At 32.3% G+C, this 17,400-nt stretch overlaps 1 protein-coding gene across 2 annotated transcripts; it reads right to left on the bottom strand.

Moving 5' to 3' along the window:
- Positions 1–4,109: 4,109 nt before the first annotated feature.
- Positions 4,110–15,465, bottom strand: LOC136230253 (beta-galactosidase 6). Of its 2 annotated transcripts, none has more exons than XM_066019262.1 (14): positions 15,259–15,465; positions 6,930–7,025; positions 6,738–6,850; positions 6,602–6,668; positions 6,431–6,523; positions 6,223–6,366; positions 6,047–6,141; positions 5,846–5,956; positions 5,702–5,760; positions 5,097–5,642; positions 4,890–5,005; positions 4,606–4,818; positions 4,384–4,529; positions 4,110–4,309 (listed from the first exon to the last, which is right to left on the bottom strand). In XM_066019262.1, exons 1-14 carry the CDS (start codon positions 15,430–15,432, stop codon positions 4,168–4,170), a joined length of 2,115 nt encoding a protein of 704 aa, XP_065875334.1. In that variant the 5' UTR covers positions 15,433–15,465; the 3' UTR covers positions 4,110–4,167. The 2 variants fall into 2 exon arrangements, with proteins under 2 accessions (XP_065875334.1, XP_065875333.1); XM_066019261.1 differs by having other exon boundaries at positions 5,702–5,786; positions 5,851–5,956.
- Positions 15,466–17,400: the final 1,935 nt, after the last annotated feature.

Here is a 17,400-nt window from a genome sequence, read left to right as displayed (position 1 = left end):
TTGCATAGAAATCATCCAGTATTCATCTCCTTCAGCTTCTAGGAAGTTCTTTGGTTCTATATTTGATACAAAGACCACGTTGTTCAGTAGCCTAAGTTGATTTCTGGTTCTAACTCCGTTTTGAACAGTGTCCAAGATGTTTTCCACAGAGTGTCCTTGATGAAGTGGAGCGGGCCTTAAACTATTTGGAGAAAACGGACCCGAAACTGAAATTTTGAAGATAAAACGGGTTGTTGGAATTTAGCGATTTCGGACCCTAATTTTGTTGGATTCGGCCCATTGAATCAAACCCATTGGTCGATGGACCCATGGTGGACGTGTTTTTTAGCCATCCGAGGTCGTTTAGGGCCTCAAATCGGCCTTTTTGTGTTTTAGCGCACTTTTCTTATTTTATTGTTTTCCTTTTCCTTTTAGGTTTCGGATTAGGTTTTATTTTGTCAGCCTATATAAAGGCTCGACCTCCACCTTATGTAAGGCATTTATTGATTAATAAGAATTTCAGAGTTTATTCTCTTTTTTTTTCAATTTTCGTTAGTCGTGCGCGATTCAACGATAGTTGACGGTTTTAAGTTTTGTTCGTGCGCGAGCAAGTGTTTAGAACGAAAGTCTGTTTATTTCTGCTGCATCAGTCCTCTGGGAACTCTTACTTCTCTAGGCAGAGGGTTGCCTTCAGCTGTGGCTGTTTCAACAATCTTTGCAGGAGCAATTTCGTCAGTAAATTTAATCTCAGAGTCAATTTTACCTTTTGACGTTCTAGTGGAAGGAAGCTCAGTAGCTTGAATGTTCTTAGTAGGTACTGAGACTGTGTCTTTATCTTCTTTGTTTCTGAGTTTACCTGCAAGGTCAGTCTCATCGAATTCCATATGTACTGATTCCTCAAGTACATAGGTTCTCTTATTGAAAATTCTATAGCTTTTGCTGTTTGTTGAGTAGCCAAGAAAAATGGGTTCATAAGCCTTTGAATCAAACTTTGCAAGATTGTTCTTAGTATTTAAAATAAAGCATTTACAACCAAAAGCTCGGAAGTATCCTATCTTACGCTTTCGCCCTTTCCATAGTTCATAGGGAGTTTTCTTCAGTATAGGTCTAACTAGAGCTCTATGAGAATGTAAAACGCAGTGTTAACAACTTCTCTCTAAAAATACTTCGGAAGCTTATTTTCACTCAACATTGTTCTGGCCATTTCAACTAACGTTCTGTTCTTCCTTTCAACTACCCCATTCTGTTGAGGAGTTCTAGGAGCAGAGAAGTTATAGCCAATGCCTCTGGTATCACAAAATTCATCAAACATTTGGTATTTGAATTCTCCACCATTAGCACTTCTGATATGAGCGATTTTTAAGTCCTTTTCATTTTCAATCCTTTTACATAGGGTTGAAAATGTCTCGAATGTTTCATCCTTACTACTGAGCAAGATGACCCATGTATATCGAGAAAAATCATCTACTACTACAAGTGTAAATCTTCTTCTGCCTAAGCTCAGAGGTAGCACAGGCCCAAAAAGATCTAGGTGCAGTACTTCCAGAGGATGTTTGGTTTGTTGGGGTTTATGTCCTATAGACAATTGTTTTAGGATATAAATATTAATGAATAAATTGTTTATTTAATCATGTGTTTTAATAAGATATAGTATAATTAAAACTATATATAAAAGACATTAATCTTTTGTAAGTAAAAGTAATCCCAAGTTTATTTAAGTAGTTATAAAGTGTTCATACAAGCATGAAGTGAGACTATACTTTATAATAGAACAATAAACTTAAAATCAACCCAAGTCAAATAATGTGTTAAAGGGGTTGACATATTACTGTTGAGACTTGCATGTAACAGTGTTTTCTGTCGAGACAGAGAGCTGATCTCATAAGCTTTAGATATGGAGATATCTAGACGGTTACATGGATCAGGTAAAGGAGTTCATTAGGATTGAGACCCGACTTGAGATAACAGTATGGATAGATTTATCTAAGAGTCAACTGTTTATCTCATTGGTATTAGTAGGAATAAGTAATCCTTAGACTCAAACAATCATTAATTAGTGATTCTGGATTATGGAGTGTGATACTTTGATTCTGTGCGAGCACAATCCACTACAGAGGAGGCCCTGGGGTGTGTGAGAGCACAGTTGGGTATCACATAAAGTAATTGCAGGATAGTTAATGTTAGATTGAGCATTTATCACTCTTGATAAATATGAGATATATCCAAAGGGCCGCTTGTGGTGAATTGACTGAAATCCTTGCAAGGTGATTGAGTTAAGAGTACAAATGGAGATTTCACTTAACTTATCTTTAAGAGTAAATTCAACCTGGACAAGTAAAACAGACTCTTCATTATATGTAACATTGACACGTTCCATGGTTATAAGAATTGTCTAAAGGATATAGTTGATGAAGGATCGAATTATACTGGACCCAATACGGAAAGGTAACCGCTAGAATCAACCTGACTTCTTATCGCTCTGGGGGAATGTGACGATTCTGGTAGAAACAGTCTGCGCACTCATTTCGTTATATGTTTAGTTTAAATAGGTTTGGTGAAAGTAATTTAAATAAACATATACGGCTAGCTGCGGTAAGAACCTAATGGGTCACACATAGAATTAAGACCAAAGGACGGAATGGTAATTTTGAGAGAAAGGACATGTATAGGCCGAAATATATATAGGGGATTATTGATAGCTCCCATTTGTATATGGTTTTTAAGATCATTTTAGCTTGTTTTTGCTTTATTTCCTTTTAATTTTAGTATCGTTTTGTTCGCTTTTAGTTAAAATCAGTAATTTCTGTTATTTATGGCATTTCCTGTGTTTTCAAGTGTTTTTAGGCCTATTTGAGCATTCCCGAACCAGACTCGAGCCTTTTGGAGCAATTTCGGACAATTCAGAGACCGTCGGAGCACTTTTGGGATTCGTCAGGGACCATTAGAGCAGATTTCAGAAACCCAGGGACCAAAACGAAGAAAAAACCGACCTCTTTGCCCCATTTGGACGCCTGTCTCGTCGAGACACATAGCTGTCTCGTCGAGACACAAAGCTGTCATATAAAATTAAATCATTTATGACAAATGGAAAATTTGTCACATATACATAATACCACGGTCCTGCTGCGACGATAAAATTTTATCACCTATTGTCATCTTCAAGTTTCTATTTTCACCACCTGTGTAATTATGGATAAGTGCGTAATTGTGATGGTAGATTACTATAGAGATCAAAAGGCTTACAATTGATGTGTTATGGAATCTAGGGTAAGGCGGACAACGTTTCGATACATGCTAATCGAGAGACTATATATCTCCAATGAGTGTATAACAGTAGATCTCTCGATGCTGGCCGCATGAACTATTTATTGTACATGTTAGAATCAGATAAGGTAAGAAATGCATTCCTTTTACGTGTGAGTATGAGAGGGAGATGTTGGAATTATAGTCGGGTTAAAATTGGTATATGTGCCCGTAACTAAAATAGATGGGTTGAAATTGAATTACAGACTAGGTAAGATTTGAGGTATTTTAGTGAAGCACTAAAGTATCCCTCATCTATGTAATCTTAATTTGCGGTGTTAATTAGCACCACACATCTTCTCAGATAGAAACCTCTATATATAATATTCGAATACAAGTATAACAAATACACATGAAAAGACTTGTATTTCCTCTCTCAAATAAGTTTGCATTTAGTTTGTAGATTATCACATTTTTTCTTAAGGTCGTTTAACGTAGAGATTGTGTGATACAAAATCAGAGTTCAATTTCTTCTACAAGATAAATGTAACAGCATGCATATTGAAACTGATTCTTAATAAGCATGTCCCAATGTGTTTTATCATTAAAATAAAAAATAATGTATGTTTCAACATATATACAAAAGAGGAAAGAAGAATAAAGTAAATGAAGCTACATTATATATGTTAAAACGATTTTGATGCATATATATGCAGAATATTCTCATCAATTTTAAATATCTATTTAGTCCTAGTTAATATACATTGAAACACCAAAGATAATAGTAATATTTATATATTTTAGATGTGTTATAGTGAAAGAATTAATATTTGTGGGTGGAAAAATTGATGAGAATATTGTATATTAATGAATGTAGAAAAAAAGGATAATTAAGTGAAAATACATAGATAGCAGAAATGAAATGAAGAAGAAAAACAAGGAGTATTAAAGTGTGGAAGTAGTAGAAGCAGGTGAGTTAATGGTAGAGAGAGTGTTCAACGTTATCAATACAGGATTCCCTCCTAACTCCTCCATTATCACCAATATATTTGTTGAACTATTCAGAAATTCTCGAGGTATGTGATACCTGTATATATACATATTTCAATTGTAAATTGTAAATTGTAAATTGTAATTGAATGAATTAGAAAAGAAACTTACAAAGTTTGAGAAGGATGTAATTTGGAAGTGAGAAATGAAATCCAGAATCGACCAATGCTTTGACCATTGACCCATGCTTCTCCTTTCCCCATTGAGGCTAAGTTTAGCACCACTGGATCATTCCCCTTTGGTGTTTCGAATTTTATCTGACATTTCATTTCTATTTTTACTTTTACTTTTATGAATTAAAAAAAAAATGATAGGAAAATGATGTTTGTGTACCTTATACCAAGTAAGTGGTTGAGGAAGTGAGATATCAGATTTAGTCCAATTAACATTATCCATAAAAGATGGAGTGTAAATCTGTAGACTCTCCCCTAAGAGGCCTACCTGATATCCCCATTTAGTAAAATTATGAATCTGTTTTTCCTTTGTGCATTGTATTTCCACTCTAGTTAAACCTGCATATCTCTTTTCCAGAAAAGCTCCTGAATCCTGAATTCATCTTAACTTAATTAAGGAACCCAGGTTTGTTTATGAATTCACTTAGATAGAATTATACCTACCGGTAAGCCAACCATAACACTGAGTAGAGATATATTATTGATATCATTTATAACAAGTTGAAGTGGCACTTCCATTATAAATGGTCCCTTTACATTTTTACTTCCATGAGCTGACCCTACATTAATTCAGTTTGAGTAGTATATTACATAAAGTTTAAGAGTTAGCTATGATAAAAAAAAAAAAACAAACAAAAGAAAAAGAAATACCTGAAAAATTGTTGTTGACAAAAGCATTGAGAACATGTCCTAGTGATTCTACGTGAAGTATAGGTTGAGTGCATGATGAATTGGGTTGAAAGCTGAATGTATACCAAAGATAATCTGAAATATCTTTGGTTGTAGACATATGTTCCAACAAATATTCAGATTTGATTAATGTAGTATCTGCATAGTTGGGGATAACGTCTATGTACTTTTCCCATATTACAAGCTTTTGAATTGATGTAGTGATTCTTTTGTTGGGTTTACCAGTGAGTTGGGCAGTGTTGAAGACTACGTTACGACAGTCGGGTAAAATGGAAATAGAATGTGGAACCAATTCAAACGTTTTATTTTTAAAAACAACATCAACATTTGAATTATCGGTATTCACAAGGAATGCAGCGCATTCTTCTCCTGATTCAAAGACATATGCGACTTGATTTGTACCCAAAGATATATTACTTTGCATTCCCTCAAGTATTGTTGAAGAGCATGACTTTATTACACCATGCAACTCCTTCAGATGCCCCCATTTCGGTTCTCGTACCAAACCTGTTTTATTTTATTATTTTATCTAAATACAAATTTAAATTTAAATAGACAATACTCACCATATTCGTCAATAGGAGCTTGATCATAATAACTTGTCATCACATAAGCTGCTGCTGTTCTGCCCAAATTTGTTCCACCATGGTACTGACATTTTTATTCACATAAATTCCTTCCAATATAAAAATAATATGAATTAATATTACCGTACCATATAATAGTTTATGTAGCTTCCATTCTTTGCAATAAAAAGGGCCACATGATAAGCAATATCTTCAGCTGACCGTATATATGTTTCTGCCCCATAAACTTGATAGCTTCATCACAAATATAATATAATATTCATTTATACAATTAATGCATTAATAAATAAATAAATAAAAAGAAGAAGAAGAAGAATGAAATACAATGAAGTCCAGTTTTCAGTCCACATGGATGGCTTTGTTGGAGAGTTAGGCCCTCCAAAAGTTTCTCCACATCTCATTCCGTTGCAAGTATTTATCTGAAAATGAATGAATGGCTTATTTCAAAGTAATATATCCATCCAAGTATGGAAATATATAGTTTGAGTAGAAAAGCAAACCAGAGGGTCAGGAGCATCAGGTTGCTTGCACATAATCCAGGGGACACCAGTTTGTAGATCTAAACCCATTTTTGCTGCCCACTTTACATATGATTTTCCCTTTTCACCAAATGCTGCTTCCACATTCCCATATTCATTCTCTATCTGCATTCCTTATTATTAATCCAATTTCCAAATATGCATGAGCATGTCATCATATATAATATACCTGAGTTAATATTATAGGTCCTCCTTGGGACGCATATAAACTCTGTGACTTCATTAAATCTACTATCTTGCTTGTAAAATTCTGCATATAAAACTATAGAAGACGAAGAAAGAAGAATTAGAAACTTTCAAGGAATTCCATTAATAAAATTAAAAAGATGCATTGCATTGCCTTGAAAGGTTCGTTGTCTGATCGATAGACAATCCCAGGTACATCGTGCAACCAAAAGGGGAGTCCACTGCCACCATAACCATAATAATAACTTCAAATTAAATCCTTTTATGTTTTTAAAGATGTAAGTACGTACCCATAACTCCATTCACTTTCGATAAAAGGCCCAATTCTAAGGCAAACATAAAGACCTTGAGCCTCTATTTCCTTTATGAATTTCACTATATCATATCTTCCGCTGAAATCATACTACAAATTACACATTATAATTATTATTATTAACTCTTTTTAATTTCTCATTAAATTAATTATATTATAGGCAACTTACCTCTCCAGGTTTTGGTTCATGAAGGTTCCAAAACACATAGCTTTGAATAACATCAACTCCTCCTTCCTTTGCTTTCCCTATTAAATCTTTCCACATCTGTGTATTCAATCCCTCAATAAAATTACACTTTCTACTTTTTCCAAAATTCTTCAAATACATTTATCAACTCACTAATTTAATTTACTCAAATAAGATACTCATTCAATTTCAATTTCTTACACACTTAATTATTAAGTCATTTCAATACTAAAAAAAGCTAGCTAGTGAGAGAAAAAAATATAAATTCTTTCAATCAGCGGCGGCGTAGCCCCATCTACGCCTGCTTCCTCTCCAGTCAATCGTTGCAGGAAGAAGTCCAAGGGCCACGATGGCCTGCCGGAAGGAAATCCCTCGTCGCATCAACCTGACCTCGAATCCCCTGTGAAACGGAAAATCTCTTACAAAGAATACCTTGCTCGGTCACGATGTCGAAGACGACACGATCGAAAACGTTGCTGAGACGACTTTTATGCAGTATGGTGTTTATCATGCAAAGTCTAATGAAGATGAGTAAGACGACCCGACATGTCCGAAAATAACGCTATCTGCGGAAGAGAAACAGGTACTCTGGAGTCACGGAAGGTTTGCACTGATTGTGAAGGTATTAGGCAAAAATATAGGATTTTGCTACCTCTCTCAACTTATTAGAACCCTGTGGGCTCGGAAGGGGACAATGACAATCATTGACGTGGAAAACGACTACTATATTGTGAAATTTTCTTGTGGCTAAGATTATGAACTGGCCTTGGCAGGAGAACCCTATATCATCTCAAATCATTGTTTGTCAATTCGACAGTGGAGTCCGCACTTTGATCCGTATGATGAGCATGTTAAAAGAATCCTCACTTGGGCTCGCTTTCAGAGATTACCTATTGAGTACTATAATGAATATTTTCTAGAAAAGCTCGGAAATCACGTCGGAAGAGTGCACCGTCGGAAGAGTGCACCACGTTGACAAAACTACATTATAAACACAGAGGAAAGTATGCTCGCGTGTGTATTGAATTTGACCTTTCTAAGCCATCGTCATCAAAGTATAAAATCAGACATACCACGTGTAGGATTGAGTATGATGACCTTTATAATATCTGCTTTGACTGTGGGGTATATGGCCATGGGATGGAGTCATGTCCGTTAAAACAAGGACCAACAGGGTCGCTCCACGGGGCTCAAGATGAACAAGCAGCTGAGCAAATCCATACAGAGCATTCTCCAACTTTTGGCCCATGGATGGTGGCGAAGAGGACTGCAAGAAGACATAATCAACGTCCTGCTCAGAAGGAGACTAGAGAATTGGAGAGTGTTAGTCGATTACAAATCGAAGTTGTGCCTCCAAAGTCAGTTAATACAACCAAACAAGCAGTACTTGAAACTAGCTCTAGATTTTGCAACACTGGCAAATATTGGGGATTCGGTGACTGGACCTACTATTATGGCCAACTCTGCGGGACCAAGTACATCACGACAACTAGTGAGCATTACAGAAGTGAATAGAATGAACCCACAGTTAGAGAAAGAAAATGTCCTCTCCGAAATCTCAATCTCAATGGGAAGGGTTTCTCTCGCAGAGGAAAGACTTCCACGGGATTGGCCCACAGTTCTCCTATTGGGGATTTGAGGGTAGCTGGAGGGGCCAAATCCAAGGCTAATGGCAAGAGCTCTTCGTCTATTTACGAGGGGGCTCCTGATAAATATCTAGTCTAGGGGAACTAGCTTTAGTAGCTCTTCTTTAATGGAGATTTTATCATGGAATGTTATAGGTGTAGCCAGTAAAGCTACTCGACTACATGTTAATGATTTACTTCGAATTCATAAGTAGTGTATATTTGCTCTTTTTGAAACCAAGATCAGTGGTCACACAGCCCACAAAATTATCGAAAAATACAGAGGGTGGGATCATTGCATTTCAGTGGTCACACCACCAACTTATTCACTGTAAACTTGCTAAGAATGGGAACTTTATCTGTTACCTCACTTTCCTATATGCGTCTCTAGACATCTCAAACCGCAATCTATGTTGGGATAGACTTTCACAAATTGGCTCGTCGATCTCGGGGCCCTGGTTTATTATGGGGGACATTGGCTCTCTTTGGGATCAATAATGGGGGAGTTCTATGTACGGCTATCGGTGTATTGCTCACTTTAATCATATGAACGACTGTGGCGTTATGGGTTTAGGCTGCTGGGGTAACAGATGTACATGGCGCCGTCGAGACCTATTTAGCATATTGGATAAGGTTTATGGGTACTCACTTGGCAGACTTTCCTACCTTGAAACTTTCGTTCTCAATATGCCGTTTCGACATTCAAACTGAATCTTATCGAATCCTGTAATACTAATGAGTGACTCCAAGTTAGTTTTCAATCAATTGTCCAATAGTTATGAAGCTAAAGATGTCATGATGAAACATTACCTCTTCATAGTCAAACAATCGATGGCCGAAGGACAACAAGAAGGGATAAAGTTGGAAATAAACGCATCCCTAGAGAAGAGAATTATGAGGCTGGCCATTTGGCCAAAATTGCTTTGACGGGTCTAAAAAATCTCCATCCAAAGTAGATACCATCTCATCAGCTAGCACTCATGCCATTGAGGTACTAGTGACAAATTTTAAATACGAATGGTTCCTTCCCATTTTTCATACTTGACATATGCTACTGTAACATGGGTCAAGAATGAGTAGATCAAGTTCATTTCAAAGTAAGGTCGATATGAAGTAATTGATAATACCATCTACTGAAGGTCATTTATCCACCTTTGTGGCCCTTTACCACTTGACAGATTGATCTAGTATGAGCTTTCCTCAAAGTTTAGTACCAAAAAGTACCTCATAGTGGTTGTTGATCATTTCATCAAATGGGTTGAAGAATAGCCTCTACCATCCATCACTCCCAAGCAAATAACCGCATTCATAAAGAAAAACATCTTTACTAAATTCATCATCCCTCACATTATTATCACAACCCCCTTTAATTAAAACACCTAGTGGGAGTGTATTGTTTTCACAAAACTAAATATCAAACATGACCTTTCTAATTCTGATGACATTTATTATTATTATTATTATTATTATTATTTTATGAATATAGGTTTTATATAAAAAAATACAATGTGTATTAACCAACAAATCAAAAAGTGAAGGTTTAGTCGAGTTATAGTGTACAGAGAAAGCTTTAATTGAGACTGTTAAAGAGTGTCTGACAAGTCTCGAAATGAAAAATCGGACAAACTATAAAAAAGAGTGAAGGTTTACTAACTCAGTTGTGCTCTTTTTTTTGTGGTTTCTAACACCTTAGTTATATCAAAGATTGCAATTTAAACTAAACTAAACAATACATACACATATATATATAAAAGATGAAATTTGATAATAATATTTTTGAAAAAGTTCATGATTTATCCTAATATATAAAATTGTAAAAATTTAATCCTTTTAGTAAGATCAATTTTACTCCTAATTAATCGAAAATTTACACGAACAAATTTAATCGTTGTTTGACTATTATATTAGATATTCTAAAATTAAAAATTAATCCAATTAATTTAATATTTTAGATAATTTATAAAAAGATAATTAATTTATTAATGATTAATATTTTATATTAAAATATTAATTAGATTCGTAAATTATAAATAACATGAATCTATACTATATATAATATTGGAAGCAGAGAGAAATTAGGAGAAGTGTTTTAGATGCCATTTTGATGAGTTGTCTACGTAGTAAAAAAATCAGATTAAATATTGGAAGCAGAGAGTGTTTTAGAGGCCATTTTGATGAGTTGTCAACGTAGTAAAAAAATCAGATTAAAAATAATAAATATATATTTGTAATATATTAAACAATTACTAGCCTATTAATTAAAATAATAAAAGAAAACAAGAGTTACGGGAAGATGAAAAAACACAAAGCAAAAGAAATCCAAAAGTCACAAATAAACTTCTATATAAAGCATGATAGATAGTATTCCACCATTATATTCATTGGTCACGATAGATAGTATTATATTTATTAAGGTAATTATTCGATTTTTTTTTTCATATGTTGTAGTTATTTTATTCTCAATTATATTGTTATTTTATTTTTATTAAACAATAGTTGTTATAGTTTCATCTTTCAGATTCATTTCTGTTGTTACTCATATTCTATACATCTCGCTATCTTATCCATATTTTCTTTTTTATTTGTCTTTTTTTTCAAACTGATATCTTCAATTGAAGAAATCCGATAGAAATAGAAGATGCATGGACAACTAAAATCGGCAAACACAATAGTGTCAAAAAATACAAGAAATTCTTACGTTTCTCAATGTAATTATTCGATTTTTTTTCATATGTTGTAGTTATTTTTGTTCTCAATTGTGTTGTTGTTTTATTTTTATTAAACAATAGTTGTTATAGTGGCAAAGAGATGTAGTGGTGAGGGGTAGGGGAAGATCTAAGCAAACTTGGAGGAGGGTGATCGGGAGTGATATGAGTTTACTGGGAATTGAGGAAAATATGGTAGTGGATAGGACAGAGTGGAGGGAGTGAATTTGTGTCGCTGACACGACATGATTTCACGGTTTTATATGATGGTTCATGTTAGCCGACCCCGAATCATTTCTGGACTAAGGCTTTGTTGTTGTTGTTGTTGTAATAGTTGTTATAGTTTCATCTTTCAGAGATGTAATTCCATTTCTGTCGTTACCCAGGTTCCATAACTCTCGCTACCTTATCCATGTTTTATTTTTTATTTGTCTTTTTTTTTCAGAATGACTAAAATAAAGATTTTGTATATTTGTATTCTTTTTTAGTATATGTTGCTAGGTGTTATCGTTTCGATTGTTAACTTTAACTAAAATTTAGATTTTCGGCTTTATATGAACTCAACTTTTAGCTTTCTCAATTGTGTTGTTGTTTTATTTTTATTAAACAATAGTTGTTATAGTTTCATCTTTCATAGATGAAATTCCAGTTCTGTTGTTATCCAGATTCCATACTTCTCGCTACCTTATCCATGTTTTTTTTTTATTTGTCTTTTTTTTTCAAAATGATTAAAATAAAGATTTTGTATATTTGCATTCTTTTTTAGTATATGTTGCTAGGTGTTATCATTTCGATTGTTTATTCTAACTAAAATTTAGATTTTCAGTTTTATATGAACTCAATTTTTAGCTTTAATTGAAGTTAGATTAATTTTTCTAATTCGGAACCTGTTGAAATCCACTCATTTTTTTAATTTGAGTTTATCTAATTGATATGGATTGTATTTTTTATTTTTATGCATTTTGGTACAAATAGATATAAAGTTTCACACAATAGTTGTTCATTGAAGTTTGAGACATATTGAATAAAATATTAAAGAGGTATTGGAATATTATACTTACAATGAAGTTTATTTCAATTATAAATTATGTTATATTATTATTATTATTATCAAGAAGTTATTTTTTTTCAATTTTCTAGACAAAGAGATTGTAAGCATCTAATAACTTGATAAGATGTTTATTCTTGAAGAATGTGGATTATGTTAGATACGAGTTCAAAATAAAGTTAAACAAAAATAAATTTTGATGCTCAAAATCCTAAAAATATACATTAATTATGGGATATTAAGATAATTGTTTTTGCAACATTGGCTTATATAGTTTTTAACTATTATATTATAGTTCGTACAAAATTGTTAGTATTTCAAGAGTTTTTAACAGATGAAAATGAAACATGATCATAGGACAAGTTGTTGAAAAATATTAATTAAAAAAATATTATTATTTGAATCTCTTCAAATTCTCAAATGTTGAGCATAATGATTCTAATTGATTTCACATATTAATTATAAAACGTTTTTTTTATACTGAGTGGTTAATTCTATTTAATTAAAATTAATTTATAGACTTAATACTTCATTAAGAAAAAATAAAATGTTTAATTAATAGACAAAAAATATTTTCACTCTTCTCTTTATATACTTATATCTCGATATTCTCTGTTATTTTAAAAGAAACCGAGAGGAAGATAGTTCTCTTCTAATTATCTTTTTTGTCCCTTCATTTTTATTTTCTATTCTTTTGTTTGTTTTTCTTGCTTACAAAATTCAAGGATATATAATTATTAGAAAATATTAATAAAGTCAAATAAGTGATATCTGCGAGCGTGACTGATATTCTATATAGTGAAAGAATGAAGAACAAATTGATTGAATGTCTTGATGAGATATTACGAGATGAAAATAGGAGAAATCATCACTTTAAAATGATTCAATTAGATATATTGGATTATTGTAGCAGCACGAATAATTGAATTCGAATACTTGATGATCATGAAATGCCATCAAGCAAAATGATTATCATCAAGATGAATTTGTGACTAATTCTTAAAAATTTTTTTTTTTATATGTAACATATTGAATTGATAAAGTTTATTCATATGCAACATTAGAAAAGTATTGATTGTAATAGTTTATAGAATAATATATTGATGTTGCTTTCATTTTAACATAGATTGTAATTCTTTTGTATCGTAGATATAGTATTTAATTTTAATTGTAGTTTAATTCAATTTTTGTTTAACATATATATTGTAATTTTTTTGTATTGTAAATATAATATTTAATTTTAATTATAGTTTAATTCAATTTTTGGTTTTTCATTATATTCTAATATATTTCTTAATTAATCTCCTATTTTATTATTATTGTTTCATAGAATTCCAAAATATGAAAATGTATTAAAATTCCTAAAAAGTACAAATCATTGAATTTTGTAAAAATTAATAAATCATTCACCTTTAATTAAAATTTTATAAAAAATGAATCAATTATTTTCAAAATTAATTTAATTTGAATTATTAATAAAAAATATATATTAATTTCAAATATATATAATATAAATTTTTTCCATAGCAATTTATTTATTTATTTAAATTATATAAAAGTTTCATACCCCGTGCATCGCACGGGTTTTCGACTAGTTGTAAATAAATTCCAAAATAGAATGTAACTAAAAGTGGATTGAAATTATATATATTTATGTTACATCTTGCAATTACAAATCAATCATAGGTTGAAAATCTTATTAATTGCAGCAAACAGATATTTAATAAAGAGTGTGAGTTGGCATCAATGTTATTAAAACCATTAAAACCATTGAGATCGGATAACGTAATAGATAAATAAATAAATAAATAGATAATATTTATATTTATTATATATATATATAATTAATTTAAAATTATTTTTATATATATATAAATCATAAATAAATTTTGGTTTGTTATTTTTTATTAACTTAAAGTGTATATATATAACTTGACAAATGAAGTTTAGAATAACTTGAAATATGTCAATATATTTAACGATATATTATAAATTTAAAGTGAACAAGTCGTAGATGAGAAATTGATGCTTGAAGTAAACCATTTGAAATAGTTTTAAAGAAAATAAAAGAAAATAAAGTTTTTTTCTATTCTCCTCGACATGTATTGATTTCTCACCTACTCACTCACCTCACATTTGCATGACCTTTTATTTTCGGGTTGTAAATGACCCGAGCCGCTTATGAGCAGCTCGATAAAAACTCGGTTTGACGCGACTCGATTTGTAAATGAGCCGCTCGTGAGTACGATTTACTGGCTCGGTTAGTAAATGGAGTAGGCCAAAACTCGGCTCAAAAGCTCGCGAGCAGTCTCAATTAGAACATTTATAAATATCTAATATAATCTTTCTTTGTTTAATATAAGTGCATTGTGCACAACTTTTAGATGAGTTCGTTTACAAACAAAATAAATGAGTAATGGACGAACTATTTGTAAGTATCTTGTTTATTTATTCACGAACTTTGCTTGTGAACTTGTTTATGTACACAATTAAAGAGCTATTTGCGAGCAAACTTCATAAATATAATTAAAGATTTACTCTCAAACAATTCGTGCTTGAATAATTTTCTTAATGAACCAAGTTCAAAAAGAATTTTGGACTTGAAACTCGGTTCGAGCTCGTTTATTTTCTAAAGAGCTAAGCCGAGCTTGAGCAAATCAAAGGTCGGCTGGAATTGGAGCTTGTTAATTTTATAGCAAGCCGAGTTTGAGCAGATCAAAGCTCGGCTGGAAGAGTAATATTGGATTGAAAGGGTGATACATATAATTTATTGAAAGGGTGATTCATATAATTTATTGAGTTATAGTTAAGGTAGAATAAATAAATTAAAGCTATATATGAATTGGGCAAAGTAGAAAGAAAATGCATAAATTTTGATATGTTGGGTGGTATGAGCAATCGAGTTTATTTTATTTGATATGAAAAACAAGTACCTGAGGAGTACTCCGAGGATAGTGAATAGAACCGGAGAAGAGAATTTTTCTTTGAGAATCGATGATAAGTGATCTTCCGTCGTAACTTATGTTTCCGGCGCTAGCTACTCCGCCTCCGCCTCCTGTTATTAAAATTGCCACCATGACCATCAGCGCCACCCAATTCACCACCATCTTTATTTTAGATGTTTCTTTGTACACACAATATCTATATATACATATGAAGTAGATGAGAGACATGGATATATAAACTTAAGTTGTTGTTTAGTCATATTAGGAGGATAGTGACCTTCATTTCTTTTCTTTTTCTTTCTAAATCATTATATCATATCATATCATTCTAATTATACTCCCAACTTTTTTCACTTTTCATTTTTCTTATCAGATATATCATGAGTTTTGCCCTTATTAATCTATACATTTCTACTCCCTATATTTATCTACTAAATTCAATTGCTTCCTATATTTTTAAAACCTCATATTTACCTCCTAATATCCATGTGCTAGAGCAAATGGAAATGCCATGCACTTTAAACAAAATTTAAAAGACTAAAAAGTTGCCGTTAACAGACTTTTTCTGAAAAATATATATTATCCTCTAAAAAGTCTATCTTTTGTAATTAATAAATAGTAATCGTTTACAATTTTTATGACAATCTAGATGACTCCATGTAAAAATAAAATAAAAAATAATAATTATATGAGAATATATTTGTGTGTTTATTTGATATAGTTTATCCGTAGTTAAAGTTGAGTGGTCACCCGTATTAAAAAGTGTAAAGTTCAATGTTCATACCGTTAAAAATTGAACTTCAGTGATCACAATGTTAAAATGAATAAAGTTCAGTAGCCATGTGTGTAATTTACCCATAAAAATAGGGATAAGATGCAAAAATACTCTAAACTTTAATAGTCATGAGCAATTTTATTTCTAACATCTAAAATTGTGCAATTTTACCCATAACATTGACAATCAAGAGTAATTTTACCTCTAACGTTTGTAAGTTGCGTCAATTTCATTATAAAATAAAGATATTTTGTTCTTATTCTACACCAGTTATATATCGGTTAGTTCTAAAAAAAAGTTTTCACATTTTTTTTTTTTTGTAATTTAGTAATAGAATTGGAGATACTTTTAAATTCGATGGAATATTTAAATTTTTCTGTAGTATAATTGTTTAGTTTTTTTCATGTATATTCATGTATTTGTGATCTGTTACTAATGAGTAATAAAATGATGCACATGTAAAGCGTAGATGATAAAATTTGTGACTGAGAATACAATTTGATGAATTATTTCTCAAATTGGCACAATTGGCTCAGATCTATATGCTTTCTCCTTTGGTTCACCTCTAAAATCTGAAGCTAAGATTAAAGAGGTTGTCGCACAACCGATCTGGATGATGAAGTCCCCTATACGGATTTGAATCTTTTTCTCTTTATTTTCGCTTTTTTTTTTTGCATTGCTAGAATTAACGCTGGAGGTTCCGTCTTGATTTCTTCTTTTTTCTGCCTCTCTTTTTCTCATTTTTCTTCTTACGCTTTTTGAGAGAGGCTTGGGGAATTTTTTATGGCTATTGATTTGCCATTGATCGATAGGTGTCGTACTTTGAGGTGTTACGAAACGTGAGCGCGATTGTTCCCCTTTTTTCTTCGCATTTTGCCTTTCCTTCAAACTTTCCTCCAATTTTATCACCGATATTGCCTCCTTTGGAACCCAAACTTATCAGATTTTTGGGCTACAAAATTGCTTTTCCCTGTCCCCCCCCCCCCATTCCAATGAGGTAGCCTAATCGTATTAACCGCTGGGAAAGGATCGTCGTCTATCAAATGCTCTCTTTCTTTTTAGGAAAATGAAGTATCCATCGATTTATCCTTTCTTGCACCGCATTTCTGAAACCAAAAGATACTTGAGTATGTATTATGGTTCCAATTGTCATGATACTTACAATAATCTCGCCCTCCTATCTCATATTTGGATGGGATCACATGTCGGTGTGGTATGGTGATTAATTCCTCCTTTAGCAGGTAGTCATAGATTTCTTCCGTCTTTGAAATGTCAAAAGTATATTGGGTTGTTGGATTTCTTTTGACCACCTCTGGCGCTTTAGGATTCTTCAACAGGATGAGACACGTTTGAGA

This window comes from Euphorbia lathyris, chromosome 5, assembly GCF_963576675.1.
Source record: "Euphorbia lathyris chromosome 5, ddEupLath1.1, whole genome shotgun sequence".
Classification (NCBI taxonomy): domain Eukaryota; kingdom Viridiplantae; phylum Streptophyta; class Magnoliopsida; order Malpighiales; family Euphorbiaceae; genus Euphorbia; species Euphorbia lathyris.
Note: the sequence above shows the minus strand (reverse complement) of the source record. Positions and strands in the feature narration are given on the sequence as shown.

Excerpts from the sequence above, each read along its gene's own strand:
- LOC136230253 (XM_066019261.1), bottom strand. The coding sequence starts at position 15,432 with ATGGTGGTGAATTGGGTGGCGCTGATGGTCATGGTGGCAATTTTAATA. Across the intron at positions 6,524-6,601 it reads CAGACAACGAACCTTTCAAG|TTTTATATGCAGAATTTTAC; the intron begins GCAATGCAATGC and ends CGTCTTCTATAG. Across the intron at positions 6,367-6,430 it reads GACCTATAATATTAACTCAG|ATAGAGAATGAATATGGGAA; the intron begins GTATATTATATA and ends TAAGGAATGCAG.